At 56.5% G+C, this 22,820-nt stretch overlaps 12 protein-coding genes across 12 annotated transcripts; 7 read left to right on the forward strand and 5 right to left on the reverse strand.

Annotated features, from left to right (window-relative positions):
* Positions 1 to 13: 13 nt before the first annotated feature.
* L969DRAFT_19633 (uncharacterized protein) lies at positions 14 to 1,387 on the forward strand (the record flags this gene model as incomplete). The annotated part of the gene is made up of 4 exons (XM_014710061.1): positions 14 to 393; positions 751 to 1,129; positions 1,177 to 1,279; positions 1,329 to 1,387. The coding sequence occupies 4 exons, from the start codon at positions 14 to 16 to the stop codon at positions 1,385 to 1,387; spliced, it is 921 nt and encodes a 306-aa protein (XP_014565547.1).
* Positions 1,388 to 2,198: 811 nt separating this feature from the next.
* L969DRAFT_90150 (glycoside hydrolase family 93 protein) lies at positions 2,199 to 3,948 on the reverse strand. Its single transcript, XM_014710179.1, has 2 exons — positions 3,888 to 3,948; positions 2,199 to 3,833 (listed from the first exon to the last, which is right to left on the reverse strand). The coding sequence occupies exon 2, from the start codon at positions 3,747 to 3,749 to the stop codon at positions 2,505 to 2,507; it is 1,245 nt and encodes a 414-aa protein (XP_014565665.1). The 5' UTR covers positions 3,750 to 3,833; positions 3,888 to 3,948; the 3' UTR covers positions 2,199 to 2,504.
* Positions 3,949 to 4,002: 54 nt separating this feature from the next.
* L969DRAFT_90152 (uncharacterized protein) lies at positions 4,003 to 5,954 on the reverse strand. The gene is made up of 5 exons (XM_014710180.1): positions 5,675 to 5,954; positions 5,263 to 5,621; positions 5,184 to 5,210; positions 4,664 to 5,133; positions 4,003 to 4,613 (listed from the first exon to the last, which is right to left on the reverse strand). The coding sequence occupies exons 1-5, from the start codon at positions 5,799 to 5,801 to the stop codon at positions 4,100 to 4,102; spliced, it is 1,497 nt and encodes a 498-aa protein (XP_014565666.1). The 5' UTR covers positions 5,802 to 5,954; the 3' UTR covers positions 4,003 to 4,099.
* A 68-nt stretch (positions 5,955 to 6,022) lies between these two features.
* On the forward strand, positions 6,023 to 7,268 carry L969DRAFT_90153 (uncharacterized protein). Its single transcript, XM_014710181.1, has 2 exons — positions 6,023 to 6,632; positions 6,688 to 7,268. The coding sequence occupies exons 1-2, from the start codon at positions 6,078 to 6,080 to the stop codon at positions 7,213 to 7,215; spliced, it is 1,083 nt and encodes a 360-aa protein (XP_014565667.1). The 5' UTR covers positions 6,023 to 6,077; the 3' UTR covers positions 7,216 to 7,268.
* Positions 7,269 to 7,301: 33 nt separating this feature from the next.
* L969DRAFT_53798 (uncharacterized protein) lies at positions 7,302 to 8,119 on the reverse strand (the record flags this gene model as incomplete). Its single annotated transcript, XM_014710182.1, has 3 exons — positions 7,302 to 7,644; positions 7,699 to 7,959; positions 8,001 to 8,119. The coding sequence occupies 3 exons, from the start codon at positions 8,117 to 8,119 to the stop codon at positions 7,302 to 7,304; spliced, it is 723 nt and encodes a 240-aa protein (XP_014565668.1).
* A 170-nt stretch (positions 8,120 to 8,289) lies between these two features.
* Positions 8,290 to 12,890, forward strand: L969DRAFT_78852 (uncharacterized protein). The gene is made up of 6 exons (XM_014710183.1): positions 8,290 to 10,562; positions 10,614 to 10,947; positions 11,010 to 11,217; positions 11,264 to 11,580; positions 11,636 to 12,040; positions 12,088 to 12,890. Exons 1-6 carry the CDS (start codon positions 8,575 to 8,577, stop codon positions 12,475 to 12,477), a joined length of 3,642 nt encoding a protein of 1,213 aa, XP_014565669.1. The 5' UTR covers positions 8,290 to 8,574; the 3' UTR covers positions 12,478 to 12,890.
* On the reverse strand, positions 12,428 to 16,868 carry L969DRAFT_90158 (uncharacterized protein). The gene is made up of 5 exons (XM_014710184.1): positions 16,536 to 16,868; positions 14,028 to 16,484; positions 13,426 to 13,979; positions 13,243 to 13,379; positions 12,428 to 13,196 (listed from the first exon to the last, which is right to left on the reverse strand). The coding sequence occupies exons 1-5, from the start codon at positions 16,814 to 16,816 to the stop codon at positions 12,537 to 12,539; spliced, it is 4,089 nt and encodes a 1,362-aa protein (XP_014565670.1). The 5' UTR covers positions 16,817 to 16,868; the 3' UTR covers positions 12,428 to 12,536.
* Positions 16,815 to 17,625, forward strand: L969DRAFT_19640 (uncharacterized protein; the record flags this gene model as incomplete). The annotated part of the gene is made up of 4 exons (XM_014710062.1): positions 16,815 to 17,050; positions 17,103 to 17,193; positions 17,242 to 17,270; positions 17,328 to 17,625. The coding sequence occupies 4 exons, from the start codon at positions 16,815 to 16,817 to the stop codon at positions 17,623 to 17,625; spliced, it is 654 nt and encodes a 217-aa protein (XP_014565548.1).
* Positions 17,626 to 17,682: 57 nt separating this feature from the next.
* On the reverse strand, positions 17,683 to 19,757 carry L969DRAFT_96673 (uncharacterized protein; the record flags this gene model as incomplete). Its single annotated transcript, XM_014710185.1, has 3 exons — positions 17,683 to 17,997; positions 18,050 to 18,457; positions 18,507 to 19,757. The coding sequence occupies 3 exons, from the start codon at positions 19,755 to 19,757 to the stop codon at positions 17,683 to 17,685; spliced, it is 1,974 nt and encodes a 657-aa protein (XP_014565671.1).
* A 167-nt stretch (positions 19,758 to 19,924) lies between these two features.
* On the forward strand, positions 19,925 to 20,737 carry L969DRAFT_19642 (uncharacterized protein; the record flags this gene model as incomplete). The annotated part of the gene is made up of 3 exons (XM_014710063.1): positions 19,925 to 20,134; positions 20,193 to 20,290; positions 20,341 to 20,737. 3 exons carry the CDS (start codon positions 19,925 to 19,927, stop codon positions 20,735 to 20,737), a joined length of 705 nt encoding a protein of 234 aa, XP_014565549.1.
* Positions 20,738 to 20,926: 189 nt separating this feature from the next.
* Positions 20,927 to 21,355, forward strand: L969DRAFT_34331 (uncharacterized protein; the record flags this gene model as incomplete). The annotated part of the gene is made up of 2 exons (XM_014710081.1): positions 20,927 to 21,062; positions 21,111 to 21,355. Coding segments are annotated over 2 exons (381 nt in total), but the record flags the coding sequence as incomplete, so codon positions are not given.
* Positions 21,356 to 21,790: 435 nt separating this feature from the next.
* On the forward strand, positions 21,791 to 22,775 carry L969DRAFT_90162 (uncharacterized protein). Its single transcript, XM_014710186.1, has 2 exons — positions 21,791 to 22,045; positions 22,097 to 22,775. The coding sequence occupies exons 1-2, from the start codon at positions 21,845 to 21,847 to the stop codon at positions 22,475 to 22,477; spliced, it is 582 nt and encodes a 193-aa protein (XP_014565672.1). The 5' UTR covers positions 21,791 to 21,844; the 3' UTR covers positions 22,478 to 22,775.
* The last annotated feature ends 45 nt before the right edge of the window (positions 22,776 to 22,820 follow it).

Consider the following 22,820-nt stretch of genomic DNA (forward strand, 5'->3'; position numbering starts at 1 on the left):
GTGACGACATTGGATGCTGCACCATCATGCTGCTCCTGCCCGGCTCATACTCGCTTTCGGGTGCCCCCTCGCACGCAGAACTAAGCTGAGAGGGCTGTCTACGTCCAGCAAGCGCGAAGAGCAGAAGTCTATCGGTCGGATCGAGCTTGTCCCTCAATCAAAGGCAAGAGATGATGATGGCGACTTTTATGCGGAATGGCACCGTGAGATGCTCGCTGCTGGCTACACGACGCCATCAGAGCGCTGGAGACCGTCCGTGACATCGCCCGTCCTGTTTGCGACGGGTCTCTCCGCCATCTCGCTCGGTTTAGCGGCCTATCTGACCAACCGAGATGAAGAGCATTACAAGCACAAGATCGATGGCACTCGCTTCAGAAGCTGGCTCAGAACACAGTCAGACAGTCACGCACTGGCTGGCGAGTGTGCTGCGTTGGCGCGAGCACGTGAACAGGACAGACTCGCTCGGCTGCGCGCCTGGTACTCGACGCTCAACCGTGACAGCAAGGAGGCAGTGGCGCCTTTGCTCAATAGATGGAACAGGATGACAGAGGGTCAGCGTACTGTTGCAGGCGTNATTGGCGTCTACGTAGGAGTCTACGGCCTCGCTTGGGTTCTCAAGCCAAAGACATTCTTTCGNNTGTTCACTCACTATGCGCCCACGGCTCGATTGTACCCGCTCTTTACATCGAGCATCGCCCACTTCAATCTGCTTCACCTCGGCGCCAATGCTTACGCTCTATACACATTCAGTGGAGCCATGTACCACCACATGGGCAAAGCCAGCCGGCTGACAAGAGAAAGTGGCGCTCGCGATGGCGGCCAGCCAGCTCAGGCAGAGTCGACGACACGCTACCACTTCTTGGCGTTCATGGTCTGCGGTGGTGTCATGTCATCACTCGGGTCGCACCTTTGGGATTCTCGCATTGCTTACAACGCGGTAAGGCGGGCACTCAGAGATGGCATACGCGCGACGCCCAAGCTGTTCTGGCGCGTTCGACCTGGCTTGGGCGCATCGGGTGCAGTATGGTCAGTCGTCTCTTATACCGCCCTCAGTACACCCGACGCTCGGCTCGGCATCATCTTCTTACCTGGAATTGATTTTCCCATTGGCGCGGCTGCTGCTTGCTTGGTCGGTCACTTGCCTGACTCATGTGCGTGTCACTGACGAGTGAGCAGTTTGGTATCGATGTGCTTGGTATGCTCCTCGGCTGGTCCCGCTTCGGCCATGCAGCCCATGCGACGGGCGCACTGTTTGGCGTCTTCTGGTTCTACGAAGGCGGTAAGCCAGCACATGTCTTGCATGCTACAATGCTGATCACAGANNATAGGCTACATCTTCGACAGCATCAGAGCAAAGGTCAGGCAGCTCTCAGAGGCAATCGCATAGAGCGTAAGAGGNCAAAGTGTCCATGCAATCAAATGTCCATCAAGCAGCAAAGGCAAGAGCTNCGAGCGGCTNAGTAGACACCAGCTGCGCCGTTGATGCCAGTGCCGGCGGAGCTACCGAGACCGTTTGCGACTGTCTGACCGGCCTCACCACCTTGNGCGCCTGCGAGATGACCGCCTGCATTCGCGCCATTGCTGCTGTCGAGGTGGCCCTTGTCGCTCGAGGACTGACCGGCCTTGCCTGCAACGTGCGAGCCTTGACCTTGCGAAGCCGAGCCGCCCGAGGCACCGCCGAACTTGGCGCTGCCGTCCGCATGGCTACCTTGGGATTGGTGAAGATCACCAGCAGCATTGTGCGAGTCAGATGTGGAGATANTCTGGCTGGACTTGTCGCTGTTCTTTGCGAAGCCGCCGATATCGGAGTTGCTGGATTGGCCACCCTGGACAGAGCCGAAGCCGTTGCCGTAGGCATTGTTGGCGCCAAAGATGTTGCTTCCCTGGTTGAGGCTGCCGTAGCCGGCGTTGTTGATGGCCTGGCCATAGCCGAGGTTGTTGTAGGCGTTGTTGTAGAGNGCACCNTTGCCAGCGCCGTATCCATCTGCTAGTCCATAGCTCGAGCCTGCTCGCGTGATGCTCTGTTAAGTTTCACTGGGCAGACGAGCGCCTCACTGACCATAGCCCGCACCGTAGCCACCGAGACCGGTAGANCCGGCACCGTAGCTCTGCGTCGGCAGGAAGGCGCCGTAGAACTGGGGCGCGGCGGACGCAGAGGCCACGATGGCGAGCATGACGAATGAAGCACCGATCATATTGCAAGTGATAGACTCTGAAGTGGTAGTACTGGTGAGACTGTTGATGCGATGGAGGTGAAGCTGACTGATGGATTGAATGGCTGGCCCGGCATGATTTATAGCTGACGATCAGCCGATTCGGATCATGGGTCTGCAGCGCGCCGCTATGCAGGGCGCACAAGGCCGAACCGAAAACGAATCTTAGGGCGCACGGTTGGCGAGCACAGACCCACAGCATGCCAGTTTGCGACAAGCAGGTGGTCTGTTCGCTCGGCACGAGACATGCACGGAGCGAGTCTTATATGCGGTGCGAATCTCTGCGCTGGGTCAGCAGATCATCAAATGCTGGTGTCGACATGTGCCTTGATGATCGTACAAGACGAGCATTGCGTCACCTTCAAGCGCCACGAGTCCTGGCCAAGTTGTTTGAGGCGGACAGATCAGCGTAGGCCTCGACTGCCATTGCAATTTTGGTAAAGATTTGCTGGACGTGATGATCAGACGAGCGACGATAATCTTGAGTGAAGCGCCTTCGAACCAGCAGCGCCTCTTGGTATCCTCATCGGTCATAAAGGCAACCGCTATTGCAGGTTCGGTGATGGCAGCCCTGCCGTTAGCAAGTCGATCAATCCATCTTGCCATGCCCTTCTTGCTCTTCACATCGCCATCGTTAGATTCGGCGAACTGGCCGTGAGGCAGCCCAAGGGCAAATGGCGCGCCTGCGTTGTGGCCGTCGGCAGGCGAATAGATGGTCTGGCAATCTGACCACGTTTGGCCGTCGTCAGTCGATCTGAGTGTCTGAATCACGAAATGGCCCTCGCGCATGTTCTCGATGGTCATGACGAGCATCTTTGCCCCTTTGGCCAGTGTGACTTCGGCAATAGAAGGCATACCCATTCTCTCGTCCTTGAGCGGTCTGTAGATCTCGATTGGCGCCGACCAAGTCTTGCCGTGATCTCGGGAGATCTTGCGGACTATAGTCTGCATGCTCGGCGACTGCTCGTCTGCATAGTAGAGTTGTATATGTCCTGACCGATCGAGTCGGGCGAAGGGTTCCCAGAGCCCGCCGGTGCGCTCAGTCTTAGGCCCAATCGCCTGCTCTCCTAAGCGAGCGATAGGATGAGCAGGCCAAGGAGCATGCGCAGGTCGGCAAGCAGGCTCAGACAAGAATCGCCACGACTGACCGCCGTCCTCGGAATGACAGCAAGTGATACGGTAGCATTCAAAGCCATCGGTCTTGCGTGAGTGATTGCGGAAGAAGCAAAGCAGACGTTTGCCGTCCTCAGGCGAAGTCGTGGCAGGACTGGCCGTCATGAGCAAGATGGCGTTGTCGAGATCGTTTGCTCGGGTCTGGTCGACCATGCCGATTGGACGGAAGCCAGACTGGACGACACTGTTGAGGTTCGACATGCCAATGACAATTTTCTGGCATGATGGAGAGAACTCAGTGTAAGCGACAAGAAGACTAGATCCAATCCTGATGGCGCGGGGGTATGTCGTTGCAGGTTGGTGGCCCTCTGCGCTGGCTGCAAGCAGGTGGCATGGCTGGCTGGTGATGGTCAGACGCTTCATTGTTCAACAGTATGAGTTACGCTTGCGCCGATGCATCGATGCATTGACTCGGGCCTCAGGACGTTCGATGCATGCAAAACGCGTCTGTTGAGCGTGTCAGCCACAAGTTCGTAGCTCTCACAGCCGCGGACTACGCGCCAGACCTGAGCAGGAGGCAAAAGCTCAAGGAAATGAGAATTGAAGGACTGGCCGACTCGCAGTCGAGAGGCGCCAATGCGAGTCTCTCGAAGGCTCACCGAAGCCTGAAAGATATGTTGGCAAATATGCAATTCAAATTTGACTTCTCGGTAGATTGAGGAATACAGCCTTGAGACCTTGCGTGAGTTCATGACAATGACAGTTGTGTCAGCCTAAGGAGCAGGCGCATTGAGGTTGACCTGGACCGTTTTGACGTTGCGGTAGTTCTTGAGTGCTTCCTGACCAAGCTCTCTGCCGATGCCAGACTGCTTGAAACCTCCGAAAGGTGCGCCAGCGTACAGCGTGTTGACGCAATTGACCCAGACTGTGCCTGCCTGAAGACGATGTGCAGTCGTGATGGCCTGGGAGATGTCGCGAGTAAAGATGGCGGCGGCGAGTCCGTAGACGCTGTCGTTCGCAATCTTGATGACGTCTTCGGTGTCGGTGAACTTTTGTAGCACGAGAACAGGTCCGAAGATCTCCTCGCGTGCGATGCGAGAGTCGTTTGGAACGTTGGTGAAGATGGTAGGTTCGATGAAGTGGCCCTCGCCGGCACTGCTGTGCTTGTTTCCGCCGGTGTGGAGCGTGGATGTTTGCTTGCCGGACTCGATGTGCTCCATGATTCGGTCGAACTGAACCTTTGAGACTTGAGGTCCCTGGAACGAGTCGGCCGTGAACGCGTCGCCACTGTAGAAGTTCTTCAGCTTTTGCCACCTTCATAATGGCAGGCCACGTACACTTTGATGCTCTTGACGTGGTCAGTCAGAGCAGCGAGTACCTTATCATAGATGCCTGACTGGACGTAGACACGCGAACCGGCGCAGCAGGTTTGACCAGCGTTGAAGGTGAAGCCGAATGCTGCCCAACGGACGGCTTGTTCGACATCTGCGTCGTTGAAGATGATATTGGCGCTCTTGCCACCGAGCTCGAGCGTGACCTTCTTGAGGTTGGAGGATGCTGCAGCTTTCATAATGGTTCGGCCGACGAGCGTCGAGCCTGTAAAGGCAATCTTTTCAATGTCGGGATGCGAGGCGAGCGCAGCGCCGGCGACGTTGCCGAGACCGGTCAGGATGTTGACTACACCGGGAGGGAAGATGTCCTTGATGAGCATAGCGACTCGGATGGCAGACAAAGGGGTCTGCTCGGCCGTCTTGAGAACGACCGTACAGCCTGTGGCGAGTGCAGGTCCGAGTTTCCAGGACAACATCTGCGGACGAGCGTGAGGAAAGCACCATACGGTTCGCATGGAGCACGTACGAGCAAGGGGAAGTTCCATGGGATGATCTAGCAATCAAATTCGGTTAGCTGAATGACACGAGAACAAATAGGGGCTCACCTGTCCGACCACCCCAATTGGCTCATTCCTCGTGTAGATGAGTGTGCTCTCATTATCGGTCTCGACGACCGTACCACTGTCCTTGTCTGCCCAGCCGGCATAATATCTGAAGACCTGAGCGGCCTTGGCGACATCGATACCCTTTGCCATCCAGAATGGCTTCCCGTTGTCCAGCGATTCAATGGCGGCGATCTCATCTTGATGGGCATCGATGGCGTCTGCGAGCTTCATGAGGAGGCGACCACGTTCGTCGCCTGCCATCTTGTAGCCATACACGGTCTCAAAGGCCTTCTTGGCAGCCTTGATGGCGGCATCGACATCCTTTGGACCAGCGCATGCGACTTTGCCAATGACCTTGCCTTTTGCCCACTTTTGTCAGCGTCAGTACACAGTAAACATAGAGCCGGCTAACCTGTGCTCGGGTTTTCAACGTCTAGCGTCTTGCCATCAAGGGCAGGTACGAATTTGTTGTCGATGAGGAGCCCGCTGGGGATCGTGGCCGTCTTACCGTCTCCGAATGTGAGATTGAGCTCAGACATGTTCGCAAAGTATAGTCAGGGGATGCGAGTGAGTGAGGCAAAGTGTAGTCAGCTGCCAAGTCGCTCCCAACATATATATCCGAGTGCAGCCGGAACTTTGCGGGGTTGACCTCTTAGCCGAAGTCAAATGACCTGCGCGTACAGACAAGACACGTTATTCGTGCACGTGCTCAGTCAGCGCCTCCGTGCACGGCCAGATCTGCTTCGATCTTTCTATCGATCCTAACTCAAGCAATGATCTTGTCCTGACCCCCCTTTCGTCAGCAACTCGCCAAGATGTTCAAGCGGTTATCGCAGCTCAGCCTCAATGACTCGCGACCGCCCTTGAACTCGCCATACCTGCAACCAGCGCAATCTCGCTCTGCAGACTTTTACGCTTCATCACTGACCAGGCACGTGGACTGCTTCAGCTCACCAGCCACATACGATGGCTATTTCCCACTCCAAGCTTCGTCAGCATCTTCACAGCCGCCTCCGTTGACGAACAGGTCGCGTCGTAATTCGTCAGTTGTCGGAGTTCCTGCGCAGTCGACGGATCGTGCCGATCTGCAGCAGACATTGCTCGCCACGGAAAATGTACGGCACGCAATGCGAGAGTATGCTGTCCTGCTATCTCAAGTGACTCGCGCAGAAGCAGCTATATCAAAATCGTTGCGCCGTCTGGCCGATACGATCGACAAGGACAACTCTCCCGCGCCGACTGAGGCGCTTCTGAGCGTGGCCAAGCTGTATGAAGGCCTGAGCGAGGTAGATACGCGTGCCTCGAAGCGTACAACTGCAGAACTGCGGTCAATGGATGATATCTGCGACGGTTTATATAAGGACATCACGGTAAGCTCTGCTACGCCGAAGAAGCCATCTGTGCCAACCCTATTGAGATCCGTAGAAATCGGACAAGGCGCATACGAGCAATCTCGAGCAGCTCAACGACCGAGCGCGCGCGAACCAGGTCTCATATGATCGTTCCATGCGATCCGCTTCTGGCAATACACACCCATCTCAATCTAGCATGCCAAGCCATGAGCTCGTCTCTTCGCATGCTTCTGCTCACCAGCGCTATATCCAAAACCTCACACAAATCGATCAAGCCTTTACGTTCTGTCGCGATGGCCATGGACAGCAGCTCAGTCGTCGCAAGAGCAGTCTCGCACGACAGATAGCCAAAGGCTCGTGCGCAATGGCTTCGCTAGATTGGTCAAGAATGCTAGACGAGACTGCCCTTGCCGCTGATGAGATTGGAAGGATCGCTAGACTGGGCAGCGTCTGCCAAGCTCGTGATCTGCCAGAGGTTCCCTTGCTCGAACGACCGCCCACTATGGAACGCAGCAATTCAGACTTGAAGCCGGCGAGTACGACTTCGACTGACGAATTCCAGACTGTTTCTAGTGGATCAAGTGTGGACGCTCTGATGTGAGTCATGACAAGTAATTGCATTTTGTACCACTGGCTACGCCTGACACATTCGCGTGACTCGAAGGTCTTTGCGAGCGAGTTCTAGCTTTAGAGCGCATTGATAAACCCCAGAACGAGAAGAACGCCGAGTACGCAGGCAGTGGGGACGATGACTGCGCCACGACCTGACCATCTTGTGGTGCTCATGTCGCTCGTCTGGCCAGAGATGATGGGAGTATGCGTGACGGTTGCGCTCGTGATGCTAGCCAAGGTCATTGCGGTACTGGTCGACGAGGCACTGTCTGACGTCAGGGTCGTGACGGCTGCCAAGGCTTGGGCGTGACGGGCGCGTTTAGCAAAGTCGAAAGGGTCTGTCTGGGGATCGGAAACATTGCTGTTGATCGAGAAGACGGCTCCTTGCTGACACGTGTTGCCATTGGTGGAAGCAAACCTGGCCGTGACGATGTTGTAGCCTGACTTGTGAGCATGACAGAGAGTGACGCACCAATAGGGTTGCATGTTGGGAATGATGATCGTGTAATTGTGAGCGTTCTGGGCTCCAAAGAGGGTAGTATTGTGTACGCCTGAATCCCAGCCGGTCACGGATGTGCAGGGCTGATCGAAACTCGTCTGAGTGACTGAGTACTCCGCCGACTGGAAGCCTGATGCGAGCGAGCGCGAGATCTCTTCTGAAGCAGGAGCCCAAGTGAAGACGACTGTATCACCGACCTGAGGCAAGATGCGCGAACTGATTGATCGATCATTTCTGGTTAGCGTGTGATAGGTAGGGAGAATAAGCAAGCTGACGGGTCGAAACCTGTGCCGGGCATGCCTGTCGTCTCATCGATACCAACGGCGACGGTGTACGTTGATCCGGCGCATGCGAGTGTGGCAAAGGCGAGCAAGGCTGCTGAGGAGGCGAACATGTCGAGGATCGTCTAAACGGTCAGTCGAAGCCAAAGTGCCGATCCGTGAAGACATGCTCAGCGGGAATCCAGTGTCCGAGAGCAGGGGGCGAGGAGGGTGTCGTCGGCGCGAGAGTAAGCCGGTCGCAGTGGTGCGCGAGCCTGGCGCCGGTCGATAAGTCGCGCGTCTCTGCGGAACGACACCCGTAGGCGCCACAGCCAGAGCACAGAGGCGCAGCATCAAGCCACAACTGTATCTCTCTGCCCCGCATCAGGCATAGCGACCACGGACAGGCTTGCATGCGCTAGGATACGAGACAGAGCAGCGACGAACAAACACTGCGCGCGAGGCGGTAGACCTGATAGACCCGACTGCTCGCCAGACGACAAGAGATGGCAGGGACGCTACTGCATCTAGCACGACAGAGGCTGCTCTAGATGGTGGCAGTCGGCATTCCTTGACAGGACAGGGGACGATGGACGAGGCACAGCTGACCAGAGCTGGCACCGTCCCGACTGCGCAGTCGGACGGTGCCCAACTCGAGGAAGAGCTCGTGGCTGCGATGACGAGCGAAGTCTATCGGGGTTCAGAGCAGATGGAGACGTCCGATGGTCTCATGACGCCAAACTCGGAGCCACGGGAACTGCTTCAACTGCCAAAGGCCAAAGCGTCTCTGCTCAGACGCTTTTCCGAGACCGCACTCCACTTGTCCTTCATCAAGTCTGCCGCTCCCGATCAATCGGCCACGACAGTCCGGCAGGACGATCTCAGGGCCAAACCTCGCGCACAAGCCCTCGTCGGCCTCGGTCTGCCACGCATGCTCAGTCCAGACTCGGCCAAGGAGAGCAGGACGCCCGGCAAGAGACCAAGCTCGCGACGTGCGATGACTGATCTCCGGCGCGCAAAGTCCTTTGATGTTGCGTCCGCGCTCTCTCCGCTCGTCGTTGCTGCGCCTCTGAACAAGCACGAGATCTTGCCCGACGATGTGCTCCACCATCTCGCCCAGAGTCCGCCACCCAAGCCAGTGCTAGGTCTGCCTGTGCCAGCCGACAAGGACGCGCCGGGTAAGAAGCAAGCACGCAAGAGCATGTTCCGCGCAAGTAGCCTTTTCAGTAGCTGGGGCAGCAGAGCGAGCAAGTCTGCTACAACGAGTCCGATGCCCTCCCCGAGCGCGGTAGAGCCGCCATCGATGACAAGTAGTCCGGGACCCTGTAATCATCCATCATTTGAAGACGCAAGGTTAGGTAGTCCAGCGCCGCAGAGTCCTAGCACAGTCGGCACTCATAGGCTGCCTCCCCTCGAAGAAGGGCTCGGCAGACTCTCAATTTCGTCCAAGCTGCCTTTTGATGGCGCCGCCACCACCACCACCGTGCCGATCGCAATCAAGCGCAATCAAAGCGAAGAGGGCCTCGAATGGACACAATCACCTCATCCGAACGCGCTGATCTACTCCGATTCCTCAGCGCGCACGTCTTCCGATGTTGCGCCTTCGGCTCGCTTTTCGCGCGAGTCTGGCTATGCAACAATGGACTCATCGAGTGGGCCCCTCGACAGCTCGCCAATGCAAAAGAGACGCAATATCTCTCTTCCTTATCGAAAGCGGTCGAGCACGTTGGGGTCCGTCATGACCTCAGTCGACGATGGCGAGAGTGAAGATGACAAAGACGAAGAAGACGAGCCGGACTATCCTCAAGAACGACCGGACGCTCGTCAGCAATCGCGCACAGATAGCCACGAGGCCAATTATCCCTCTGAAGCGGATATACGTCAAGCAGGCGTCCTCTCCTTCGATCTGCCTGCGAAGCCAAGATCTTACAGGGGCAGTATGTATGCCGTGTCACCCTCTCGCAGGAGCAGTGGCGCGCTGCAAGATAGTCCATCGCTTGGCCAAAACATGCTCGACGCGTTCGCCAAGAAATCAAAATCTGCCCTTGATCTGACAATGCGACGGCAAATCTCAGGCGGGTCATCCGGCTCTGGCAGGGCAAGAGATGTGCAAGTCAATCCCTGGTCGGCCTCACGCCCTCCTGCAGCACGGTCAGAGTCTGCGACCCGCAAGAGCGCGGCTAGTTTGACCTTTGGTCGGCCCCCTTCCTACGCGCCACCGGTAGACCGCGAAGAAGTCGTCACATCGTCGCTTGATGTGAGGCCGCGGTCTGCATCTGGCAGCTTCACTGCCCGATCAGCATCGCTCAATGCGGCTCAAAAGCTACAGATACCACAAGGGGTAGACACTCGACGGGTGTCGGTGCCTGTCCTATCGCAACTTTCGTCTGCAAGCAGCTCATCAGAATCGTTCAAGACACGCATCGGACGATCTGCGAGCGCATCGCTTGGCTCGCCTACCAAGCGAGGTTCGCCTGCAAAGGTGGACGTCACGCCAGTCGACTCTGCAAGCACCTACTTTTCTCGCGTTGTCAGTCTGGTCCACCCGTCTCGTGTGCTCTGCGTTCTGTCCGAAAAGTACGTTTCCTCATGCGCACGCTCGCACCTGCACATCCTGACTTGAGGCAGGCACGACGCGATACGGCAGAGTGCACTCAGGGTGTATCTGTCTGGCTTTGACTTTTACCAAGATGCTTTCGATATCGCGCTCCGCAAGGTTCTGCTCGTTGCCGTGCTACCAACGGAGACGCAGCAGATCGACCGTGTGATGGAAGCGTTCGCCAGTCACTATTGCGACTGCAATCCCAACGTCTTTCAGACATCAGAGCAAGCTTATGTGATCGCTTTCTCACTCATCATGCTTCATACCGACCATTGGAATCCGAACAATAAGCGTAAAATGTCCAAGACGGAATATCTGCGCAACACGAGCATCGATGGCGTACCCGATGTGTTCCTCGAGGTTAGTCGGATCTTGCCGGCTGCTATCAATCTTGCTGATCAGATGTCGCGATGACGTGCCAGTATCTCTACGAGAACACGACATACACGCCGTTTCGCTATGTCGACGATGCAGATCCTAGGCATCTCGATGAGAAGGGCGACACATCGCCTTTGTCCCCTTTCAGTAGCCCACCCCTCAGCAAGCCAAGACTCGATCTTTACGGTCTCATGGCGCGAGACCAACTGCATGCTCTTCATGTCGACCTGGGCTCGACGATCTCGCCGCATCGTGCGGGCTCTCTCAATTGACGTGCATTGGCTGACCTTGTCTGCAGATTCGCTGTCGTGCACCGGCACCGTGCCCTTCCTCAACACAACTACTCTCAACCAACATTTTGCTGCCGCCCCAACCCTGCTCTTCTCCAAATCTGGCCAAATAAGGCGCTCGATACCAATGGATCGCATCAGTGCAGCTTCATCAAACAATGAGCTGCTCACTACCGCTCCTCCGCGACACACCCTATCTTTGCCTGTCGTGCGGGCTGGCTTTCTCACCCGCAAATGTGACTACGTCGATACAGACAAGCGATCTGGCAATAGAAAATGGCGTCAGATCGGCGCCGTGCTGACTTCCTCGCAGCTTCTTATATTTGTACGTGCTGTTCGAGTGCACGGACGCAATATTTACTTCTTGTTGCCGCTTGCAGAAGGACACTGCCAGCCTTTATGACGTGCTTGATGATCTCGAAGGAAGGGGTGCAACTGGCCAGCGGCCTACCGCTGATGGCTTCATACATCAGCCGGATGAGATCTGGACTCTCAAGGATGCTGTGGCAGTCTACGACCCGGATTATATTCGACGCGAGCATGTCTTCCGGCTGCGACATGGCACGCGTCAAGACCTATTCCAGACTGACGACTATGCCGCGCTCAATGACTGGCTAGCTTGCCTCAACTATGCTGCTGCTTTCAGGACTTCCGACTTGTCTGTTTCCGACAACCCTGCTGCCGCCAGACAAGCTCTGTCAGACCCTGAGGCAGACGATTCCGAGGCGAGCCCTGTGTCTAGCAAGCTCTTCGTCTCACACTCAGACCGACGGGACCGACTACAGGTGCGAAGCAACCGAGCGATTGGTATCGTGCTCATGCAGCTTTGCAGAAATGCCTTGCGGAGCTCTCAACAGCAATTGCAGATGACCAGAAGCGAATTGCAGACAGCCTCGCAAGTGCCAGACGATTGGCCGTGCTCATGCCTCTCTCGCCGGCTCTAAGAGTGCGCATCACTAATTCTGCCCAGCCTATTGCGGCATCCCTGGCGCGCGACAGGATCGCGCTCTGCCAGCATGTCACCCACCAAGATATCTTGTCGCGACACTCTACGACGCTCTCACAAACGAAGCAGCGTCGCATTGGCTCTCCTACCGAAGCAGACCTCCTCGAGGACCCACGCTCGCCTTATCGCGGCTCGCACGCGCACTCTGAGGAAGTGCTCACCAAGCGCAGCAGACCGCGGGGCAAGCGCGCCCAGACTTTTATTGGCTCTCGATAGACTTATGACCTGTTGTAGCATGTAGTGACAACAATAGCAAATGCTGTCCGACTAGCCTGCTAGCCGGTATAGCGCTCTCGCTCAAAGTCGACGAGCATCTGTCGTAGCAAGGTTCTCTCTGCTTCATCCTCCGTTCTGAGAAATCCCGCCATCAAAGCATCGCGTTCATGCTTGCCCATGACGGCCAAGACCTCGACGAATCCGGGCATAAGCTCGGCGCGTAGGCTGGGAGAAATGGCTGCTTGACTTGCGGTCGACGCTTTGAGGAAATGATAGAGAACAAAAGGCGAATGCTTGGACATTGGAGCACTGAGATCGTCATTCCTACCCTCGCCCTTGCGCAGCTTGTCGCCTCTTGCTCGCGTTCCACGTGAAGTGAGTGCTGTAAGAAAGCATGCAAGGCGACGCGCATTTCCATCGCTGAATATAGCGGCGTCGCCCGAGGCCCAGATCGGTACGTCCAGACCAATCATTGCGCTGCCAGGAGTCACTCCTGACAGTCGACCTATCTGGAATAGATGGGATAGGACGAGCACGACGAGAGGAAAGTGCGTCTTGACAACATCCGCACGATTTCTGGTCATTGTCAGAAGCGATTCGAGAATGTCCCGCAGAATTCTCCGACCGTGAGCCAGACCGTCATCGGCGATGCGGTACTCGAATATACGCAGCAGCGAGCTGAAGACGACGGAAATGTCTGTGGCGCGAAGGCGCTCAATCTGCTGATGCATCAGTACGCAGTATCATCGGACGTGTCAGGCTTACTGAGACGATCAGAGTCGCTTCGATACAGCGCGTAATTACCGATAAGTCGCCTGTCGTCTTGAGGCAATCGTCGCTCAAGAGGGCGCGACATTGCGACAGGAAGCGACTTGCATGAATATAGACGACTTTCGAAGCATCTGTTGCCTGCTTCAGCCACATTCACGGCCAGGGCAGGCGTCTGACCTTCTGGCACCTCCTTCAATATCGCCACGTACAGCTGCGCAGCTGTAAGGCAGGCTGGCGTCACTGGCCGTGACTCGTTATCGATCAGTTCGGCGAGCAGATCCAGAGACCGCGAGATCGATATGGGCTGGGCGGCACGAATTGCCGCGGCCAGGACTGCCTCCAGGGCAGGAGCAACGTTGCTATGGCCGGCGGAAACGGCGATCAATGCTGCTGTCATGATGCAAAGGCCATCGCCTCCGTTCGCCTTTGCGCTCTTGGCGCCACTTGTAGCAGCAAGGTGCATACTCACAAAAAGGCGGAAAATTGCAGGCAGTCGCAGCTCATTGTGGTGTCCTGGACCTTTGCGTACCAAAGAAGTCAGCAGTCGTGTTGCGATCGTACCTGCACAGGAGCTGGAAAGCTCCTCCCGACGCAACAATTGCAGTGCAGAGCAGTAGCAATCGATCATAGGCGTCGGCATGTGCTCAGTAGCATCTTCCGGAATGATTTCGGCGCGCGAGACGATGCTGGACGCTAGCTCGAGGCAGCCGCGCCGTGTTGCATCACTTTGCCTGCATGCTGTACTCAGACCAATCCAACAGACTGCGAAGTGAGCCTACCCTTGGCTCTTTCGGGGCTCCTGCTCGTGCAAGGTTACGAGCAGGATACCAGCGTAGTCAAGGAATGCTGCAGAAAGCTGGGAAGCTGACAAACTTTTGCATGTTGAAGCTAGAATGCCGACTGCGACGACGAGATCGTTGTTCTCCGCATCGGTCGCATGCCGAATGCATGCTGTAGCGATTGCTCGGACGGTACTCGCCAGATTCGGAATGACCCTGCCTTGGTCATGTAACCTAGAAGGTCGTTTCGCCAAGCTTGTGAGGAACGTTTGAGATGCGAGCAAATTATCGACAGCGCCATCAAGCGTGATGGCATGTCGTACGAAGCCATAAAGGATCTCATTGTCCGATCCGGCATACGTCGCGGTGAGACGGAATGTCACTTGCAGCAGTGTTCGGCGAGCTGCCAGCGTCAAATAGCCAATGGATAGGGCTTGCAGGGACTGCAATAGACGAAACAGCTGCTGCTCGGGTGCGGCGAGAGCCAGCTGCTCGAGCTGCTTGCATAGCGCATCGCGCAGCCTCGGTCGCTCTTGCAGTTCGGCGTCTAGCAGCTCGATCCGGCGATCAGCCGCCTGTGTGAGAGCATTGGCAAGAGCGAGAGCATAGAGTCCGGTCAGCTGCGCCTCAGGCTCGATGAGGTCAACGTTCATGCGCGCGAGCTGCCACAGAGAAGATGCCCGCGGCGATCGCGCGAGCTTCTCTAAAACAGCTGACAGGATGCCGGCTACTTGCTTGATACTTGTGCGAATCTCCAGTGCTAGGCTGAGTAGGTGATGATCTACTGATGGAGACGATGCGGACAGCTCCGTCACGGCGGCTATCTGTACGGTCTCGTCGATAGTGAGATCGGTCGAGACATCAATGCTGTGCAGTCCTGCAGCCCTTCCGCTTGCCAGACGTCTAGAGATTGCAAGTCCCAGTCTGGCTGTGCTTTCGAGCCTGGCAAGCTCGTTCGGCGACGGGTTCGGCTGCGCCAGCGAGGGCGCAAGGATCTCTCTTGCATGCGAAGCAAGCAATTGCACAAAGGGCATCTCCTGACTCTTCTGTAACTTCGCATGGACGATAAAGACGCTTGTGAGTCTGCACAAAGCGTGGTGCTGTACAAGAGATATGGCTGATTGGGCAGAATCAGATCTTCGCTTCTTCCTCGGCGGCTGTGAAACTCGTGCGGGCGTTGCAGCGGCAGCGTGTTTCGCCAAGAGGCCTTGCAGTACGACAACTGTTCCTTCGTTGGGTCCTCGAGCGGCGATGGCGTCTCTTATGAAGACATCCATCTCGACAGAGGCATAGATACCATTCGCCATGTCCTCTCTATACGCCGTCTGCAAGAGTTCTTCAGTCAGACTTAGACAATCGCCTAGCTGCTTTGTCTTCACGTAGTAGTTCATCGCGTCCTTGAGTGTAAGCCAGACGATTTCTGATAGATCAGATGCACCGGCCAGCGTGGTCAGGAAAGGGCCAATCATGTCGGCCGTGATTGCAAAATCAAGTCGCATAATCTGTCTGAAGAGCTGTACGGCTTCTATCGATACTGTGTGATCTGATTCTGCGCAGTCGAGACATTTTCGAGCTATGCGCTGTAGGCAATCAAACCAGGATCGTTCTTCTTCGCCGTATGCGACGATATAGAGCGCATGTTGTTGCAAGACTCCGACGCAAACCAGGTAGGATTCCGCTACTGCATCCATGCGATGCTGGCCAAGTGCACTAGTGACGAGTTCCATGAACGCAAAAGCGTGAGATCGAATCTTGAACAGCGTGGCGACTTCGAGGGCAGACTGGGACTGAGCAGGTCCCAGAAGCGTTGCGCGTTGCTGGCCGAACAAGGCTGTCGCGTTGTTCTTGAGTGATTCCGTATAGAGTCTCATCATGATCGGCAAGATACGCAGGCCGTCCAATTCCAAAGCAGCCAGTGCGGTGACGATATCGTGTGCATTGGCAGGCGATGTGGTGGTCGCATTCGCTGGGGCTCTTTGCATTTGCACAGTATTGAACAACGCAGCGGATGCGGATTCGGAGAGCACGACTTGGGTATCGGTGTCGCTCGTCCCATATGCAGCAATGAATGCAGCAAGATTGGCCTTTGCGATGAAAAGGCTGAACGCTTTCTTGTGGGCCGCCTTTGCTTCGATGGCTGCGCTCCACTCGCGAACGATCATGAGCGCTAGAGCATGCATGTTCTCCCCTTGAGTCGGCCGTGCAAGGTAAGCAATGGCAGCAGCGTAGGCTGTCGAGGGAACTTCGAACGTCGTCTTGGTCGTTGCAGAGGGCAGCAAGTCTTGCGCGACGAGGAGAGCGTCGGTGGCTATAGCGTCAGCACATGTAGCGGAGGCAAGCAAGCTGTCGAGGATAGGTACGAATGGGATCTGCAAGAGGAGCGACTGACGAGCATCCGCGTCGACAGAGGGTAGCAGAGTGACGAGCAAACGCCAATGGCGAGGCGAGAGCAGCGATCTGAGTGCCCCCGTTGAGCTCACACGGTACGCATAGCTTGATAAGACATACTCTTCAGGCTTGGAGCTCTGTCGCTGCTTCAGCAGGCCTTCGAGGAGCCATTTCGTCAGAAAGACTGCCTTGCGCGGCAGGACGAGTCTATCGCTCTGCCAGGCATGCCAAGCAATGTCAATCTTGCGGTATGCTTGAGCATCACTTGGCGGATCTGTGGGTGCTCTGAGCAGCCTGAAGAGCGAGCTAGGCGTCAGTTCAAGCTCCTCCATGCCACCACCGATCCTCCTTTCCAAATTTCTCGCGCCAAGTCGGTCGGATCCGCTGGCAGCTGGGCTCATGCCACGGCGCAAGCCAGCTCGCTATGTGCCCGTGCCTGCATCACTCAAGAAGGCCATCACGAGATCGTCAGGCCTGATCACAGAGGACCTCATCCTTCTTCGCCGCATCATCTACAAGAGCACGAACCAGTACCGCCATTTTGCCTGGTGGAGACGGATAGAACAAGTTTGCAAGCTAGCCTCGAGGATGGAGAGGGAACTGAGGTTCTGCATCGTCGACTTTGATGCGCCCCCGTCAGTGCTGCCTCGCGTTCACACCCGCCGCAGCCGCTGACTTGCACGGCAGGCCAATCTCGGAAATATCCGTCAAGCTCGGAGGTGCATGCCTGGACGCCTGTAGACAGCACGCAAAGACAGCCCTGAGGCTGGCAGACAAGGTGAGTCATATGCACAGCAGGTATCAGGACACGCTGACCGGCATGCAGCTTCATCAAGTCAATGAGCTGGCTTATGCGTGAGTTGCTTGCGAGCGTCATCAGCGCCCCCAGCTGAATGCGCTTCCTCTTCTCAGAGATCTCCAGCAAGTCATCAACACACGCTATTTTGTTCAGCTCGCAGCCGTCTTGCTCGCCATCCTCGCCCGCTTCGAGATAGTCACAAAGACGCTCGCGCTCGATCTCGCGCGACTCGGGGACACGCTTGCCTCGCCTGCCGCAGCCATCCTACCCAGTCTTCAGCCTAGGCCTGTCCCCAAGCCGCAAACGCAAGCGGCAACCAGCCAACCTGCTGTAGTCAGACGACGTGCAGTCAAGCCAAAGCCAACACCAGAAGCGAGCAAGAATGAGATCGATGACATCTTTGGCAGCTGAAATTACAATGCGATACAGAGAACATACACAATGTGCAAAGCCACATAAGTCGTTCCGTTACTTGCCGTGATCGGAAGGTATCCTTGCCGATAGCGGCGGTGCCTCTGTCGTCAGAGCTGCATGGAACGAGAAACTCGGTCGCCCCTGGCTAAGTGAAGGCCGCCTTGAAGTCGATGTCGGAGACGTTGGCGAGGTCGGCTGCGGAAAGGGGAAGCGGGTCTGTCGAGATGGATTGCCCCCGACTGAGGAAGCAGAAGGCGATATGACTGACTGGTTGGGCGAAAATGATGGCGGCGGAGCGCCTGCAGTCATATTCGCTGACGCGGCTCCCGACTCCTTGAGAAGGTACTCTATCCACAGTGCAGAGAAGGACTGTACGCCATCGATCAGTCAGGTCTAGCGCAAATGCAGAGCAGAGTCTCACTTCGCCCTCCGCTAAGCTGTCATCGACCGTCTGCGCTTTCGTTCTCGCGTGACCCTTCGGCCTGCTTTGGGCCCTGCGAGGATCGCCCGTGCCCGCTCTTTGCAGGCCCGCCTTCTCTCTGTCCTCATCCGACCACGATAAGATGGAAGCGAGAAGTTGTAGCATCTCGAATCGCTTCGAGTCTGCCCTGGGCGTGTTGAAGAAAGTGAGCAAGACGTTGGTGACGAGCCGTCTGTCGACATTGCTATCGTTGGAGTCCTTCTTGAGCCGCCGTAAGGCTTCGCGAAGGTGCTCATTCAGTATGACCGCTTCGTGACGCAGCTTGCCTATCTGGGTATTCTTGTCTTTGACTTCCTGTAGCAGCATAGCGACCTTTTCGCTGTCTGCTTGTGCTTCGCCGAGCCGCGTCTTTTGGTCCCGGGTCAGCTCGGAGTCTCCTGTCTGCGATCGTGCGCACCTCTGCTTGTAGCGCGCGGTGCTTGAAATGGGCGAGAGAGTCGATCGTCGTATCGAGCTGAGTCTGCAGATCGCCCAGCGACTTTTGCAGTTCTCGGTCTTTGCCCTCCTGAAACTCTTCGAGAACGGTCTGCAGGTTGGATGCGCTCTCGGCATATCTATCTCTATCGGCCTGCATGGCATCCTTGTCCCTCTTGAGAGTGCTGATCTCTCTATCGATGACCTGCAGAGTCGCCTGAGCAGTCTCCCTCTCTATCCTCTCCCGCATCGCTTCGGCTTCCCAAGCTTCCTTGGCCAGCCTCATCTTCTCCACATCATCTTGTAGATCCTTGAAAGCCGCCTCGCGGATTGACAGCTCTTCTGCGCCGAGCCGTTGGGAGTCTGCCGCGCGAGACTGGATGTGTTCTAGTTCGGCATGCGCTTTCGCATTATCTTCGTTCGAGGCGATCAATTCAGTCTTGAGCGTCTCGACAGCTTCGTGCAAGTCTTCGTTGCTCGCCTGTAACGTAGCGACCTGCTGCGCTCGTTTCTCAAGTTCCTCTGCATCTTCACGAAAGCGAGCGGTGACTGTGGATCGCATCTGGGTCAGCTTGTCGAGCAGCGACCGGTACTGAGCTTCGACGGTGGCCTTATCCTGCCTGGTCTGCTCTAGCTCTTGCTCGAGCGCAACCAGTCGGTCCTCTGCTTCGCCTGGCCATCCCTCTGTCGCGCCAGGCGCGTCTCCATGAGAGAGACTCGTCAGGATGGCTTTGCTGGTATGTACAGGTGACGTGACTTCTGAGCTGCGCGAGGTCTCTGCAGAGGAGCGTGGCTGGTCTAGCGAAAGCTTGCGCAAGTCGGCTACAGGTAGCGTTGCCGCAGGAGTGTGGCCGTTGGACAGATGCTCATGAGCGTGGTGCCCTTGCTCGGGCAGCACGCCGTTGCTCGTGCTCGTGACCGTCACCGGCGCTCTGGCTTCTTCAGTCAAGCCAGCGCTGTCGTTTGTGTCCGGCTCGGCGGAAGGAGCAAACTCGAAAGCAGGCTCAGCTTGGCCTGGCCCAGTTGATCGAAAGAGATCGCTCGCATCGCCAAAGCTAGCCTGTGCCTGATGACTGGGATGACCGTATCCGTTAGTCTGAGTCATCTGGAAGGCTGTATGCGCTGGCAGACTGATATGAGGCTCTTCCAGGCACTGGCCTTGCTCGTCATCGTCTGCCTGTCTGTGCTCGTCCATGGCAGGCAGAAGTGTCACCTCTGTCGGGGGAGAGTCCATGCTTGCTCGTCTCTTCAACGTTCCATATCACGCTAGCCCTACCATGAGCGAGTCTGCTGCCCTCAATCACTCGCCTGCCTGCCTGCCTGCCTGCCTACCTTAGCTTTGCCCTCTCCTCCTCGCGCCAACCACACGCGAACTGTTGGCGTCAATCGTCCTGCTCCGAGATGGCGGCACGCATGGCCAGACGACCCACGCTACTGTCCCGGCTGTCGTCGAGCTCCATCCTCAGCTTCAGCGCTCGCACGGGTCCCACTCCGATCGAGAAGGAATTGAGAGATCTGCTCGTACAGCTTGACAACTTGCTTGCTCAATTGCTCAGCGCTTTGTCCGACTATGAGCAAGCCAGACTACGGCTGGCCAAGCAGTTCCGTACAGTGAGCCAGCTCATCGTCGCCACATAGGCGCATGAGCTCATTAGACACGAGTTGGCAGGGTTTCTTTGACCTAGCGCGTGCAAAGCGATCGCTAGGCACCAGCAGGGTCAGTCCTGCCTCATACAACATGGCATCTTCTGCACCGCTCCGTACTGTGTGAGTCGACAACAACCGGCCTGTGACCCAAGCTGAGCTTTGGAGAATAGCCTCGTTGAGCAGCACGACCGCGTATCCATTTGCGTTTCGACAAGTGCGAAAGCTCTGATGGGCGCCGTCTCTGCCCCGTCCAGTCCTGAGCAGGTCGAGAAAACTCGGCGGACTCGAACCCGATCAGCCTCTGCTGCTTCAGCAAGCTCGAGCACCTCAAGTCTGACAGAGGACGAAGAGCCACGTGTCATCGAGGATCCCATCATGCAATTCTCTGCTCTGCCGCCCATGTCGCTCCGAGAGGCTCAAGCTGGCTTCGTCAGGGGCACCGAAGCAGTCTCCGATGTCCTCAATGCGCAGATCGCCATCACTCGTCTTGAGCACCAGATTGACCAGCTGCGGCGGACCATCGACGCCCTTAAGCGAGATCGACCTGAGCTCGGACCTGCGTCATAGCGTATCGCACAGACAGGCCTCCGCCCTTGGCACACCCTGATGCGAGCAATTGCGCATACAGTCCTCGCTCTCCGCAGTCGGCTTGATCCGATGCGGACGAGGTGCAGGTACAAGTGAGCAATGAGGAGCGAGACAGAACATCACTCAGCTACTTTCATCACTTTCACTAAAGCAATTCAAACCTTCAAGATGATCGGTACTTCATTCGTCATGCTCGCTATCGCTGCCTCGGCTTCTGCTGCACCTCAATTCTACGGATCTTTCCTGCCTACCGAGACTTACGGATCGGGCTCCACTGGTATCGGCGGTTACGGAGCAGGCTATGGTGGGTTTTCATTGCCTTCCGAGTATTCCTGGCTCATCGTCGAGGCAGGCTCGAGCTACGGCCTCGCAGACGGCTATGCATCTGGCACGGGCGCGCTCTACAACAACGCCTACAACAACCTTGGCTATGGCCAAGCCATCAACAACAACGCCTACGGCAACCTCAACCAGGGATCAAACGCCTACGGCACAGGCAGCGCCTACGGCAATGGCTTCGGCTCCGTCTCCGGTGGCCAGTCAAGCAACTCGGATGTCGGCGGCTTCGCTAAGAACAACGACAAGTCATCCACCACCGTCTCCACCTCTTCCTCGTCCGATGCCTCCGGTGATCTCCATCAATCCCAGGGCAGCAAGGCTTCAGGCAGCGCCAAGTACGGTGGCTCGTCTGGCGAATCTGGCTCTTCTGGCCAAGGCAGCTCCGTCTCCGGCAAGGCTGGCCAGTCTTCGACCGACAGCGGCAAGCTCAACTCGAGCAACGGCGCAGACTCTGGTGCGTCTGCATCCGGCTNAGCGGGTGGTGAGGCCGGCCAGACTGTCTCGTCCGGTCTCGGTAGCTCTGCCGGCACCGGCGCAACTGGCTCGGCCGGTCTCGTCTAGATAGCGAGGTCTGTCTGCCTTGTGCTCGATGGACATTTTCACACCAATGCATGGACATTTTCTACCTTTGCTTTTTATTCTTGACATGAAGGCCTGACGTGCTATCATCAGCCGTTTCGCCACTCACGCGCACGCGTTCGTCGGACTGCTTCTCTCGACTTGTCCGCTCCCACAGCCAGGACGAAGATGCTGGTCGTGTATGAGAGCAGCATCACGTCGAAGCATAGCATCAGATCCAATCAAGAGTCGGTAAGACGCATCCTCGCCCATCTTAATCCAGTCTATCTCGACATTGCCAATGATGAAAGTGCAAAGGCGACATACAAACGCTTGAGCGCAGGCAGGACGGAGTTGCCGCTTGTCGCCGTCAACGGACGCTATGTCGGCGTGCGTATGCTACGGTACAGTGTCGTCGTGGTATGCTGATGGGCGAAGCAGTCTGTCGAGCAAATACAAGAGGCGAATGAGCACGGCGAACTTGATCAGCTCCTCAGGCTCGACGAGCAAGAAGGAGATGAGCTGAACAATCTGACAGAGGCCGAAGCGGTCGAGCTAGCCTCGGAGATCAATGCTATCGACAATGCTAAGCAGGCTAGCGCTCAGCTATCGAGCATACCCCCCGCTACGGCAGAGCCTGTCATCGTCACAGATCAGGAAGGCGGTCATCATGTCAATCCGACAGGTCAGACGTATCAATATGTAGACTCGCACGGCCATGATCAAGTTGACGCCACGCACAAGCCACTGATAGACTCGACTCAGCCTTTTGTTGGCTCACGCAATGAGACCGAAGAAGATTTCACAATATCGAATCCATAAGATTATGCTGTATGTACCATCCTTGCACGCTGCAACAGCACCGTGTCGTCTCGCAGCGATCAAGTCATCGAGTAGGCTGAAGACGCGAGTCGCGATCGGAACTGACTTGGCCGCATCCGGTCTTCGCTGCGGAAGAAAGACGCATCGATGGTCTCATCCATGTGTGGCTCGACTGTGCGTGCGCGTTTATTTCGCTGATCGACTGAAGCTGCGCCTGACCAGAGGAATGTCGTTGGTATTCGAGCCATGCTTTGCCGCAGGGCATACGTCGCACGCAGTCGCTTCATGCCGCGATTCGNTGCTNCATCGGCGACGTCCGGCAACGAAATGACNATACTTGCGT

Source organism: Mixia osmundae, assembly GCF_000708205.1.
Source record: "Mixia osmundae IAM 14324 unplaced genomic scaffold scaffold_11, whole genome shotgun sequence".
In the NCBI taxonomy this organism is placed as follows: domain Eukaryota; kingdom Fungi; phylum Basidiomycota; class Mixiomycetes; order Mixiales; family Mixiaceae; genus Mixia; species Mixia osmundae.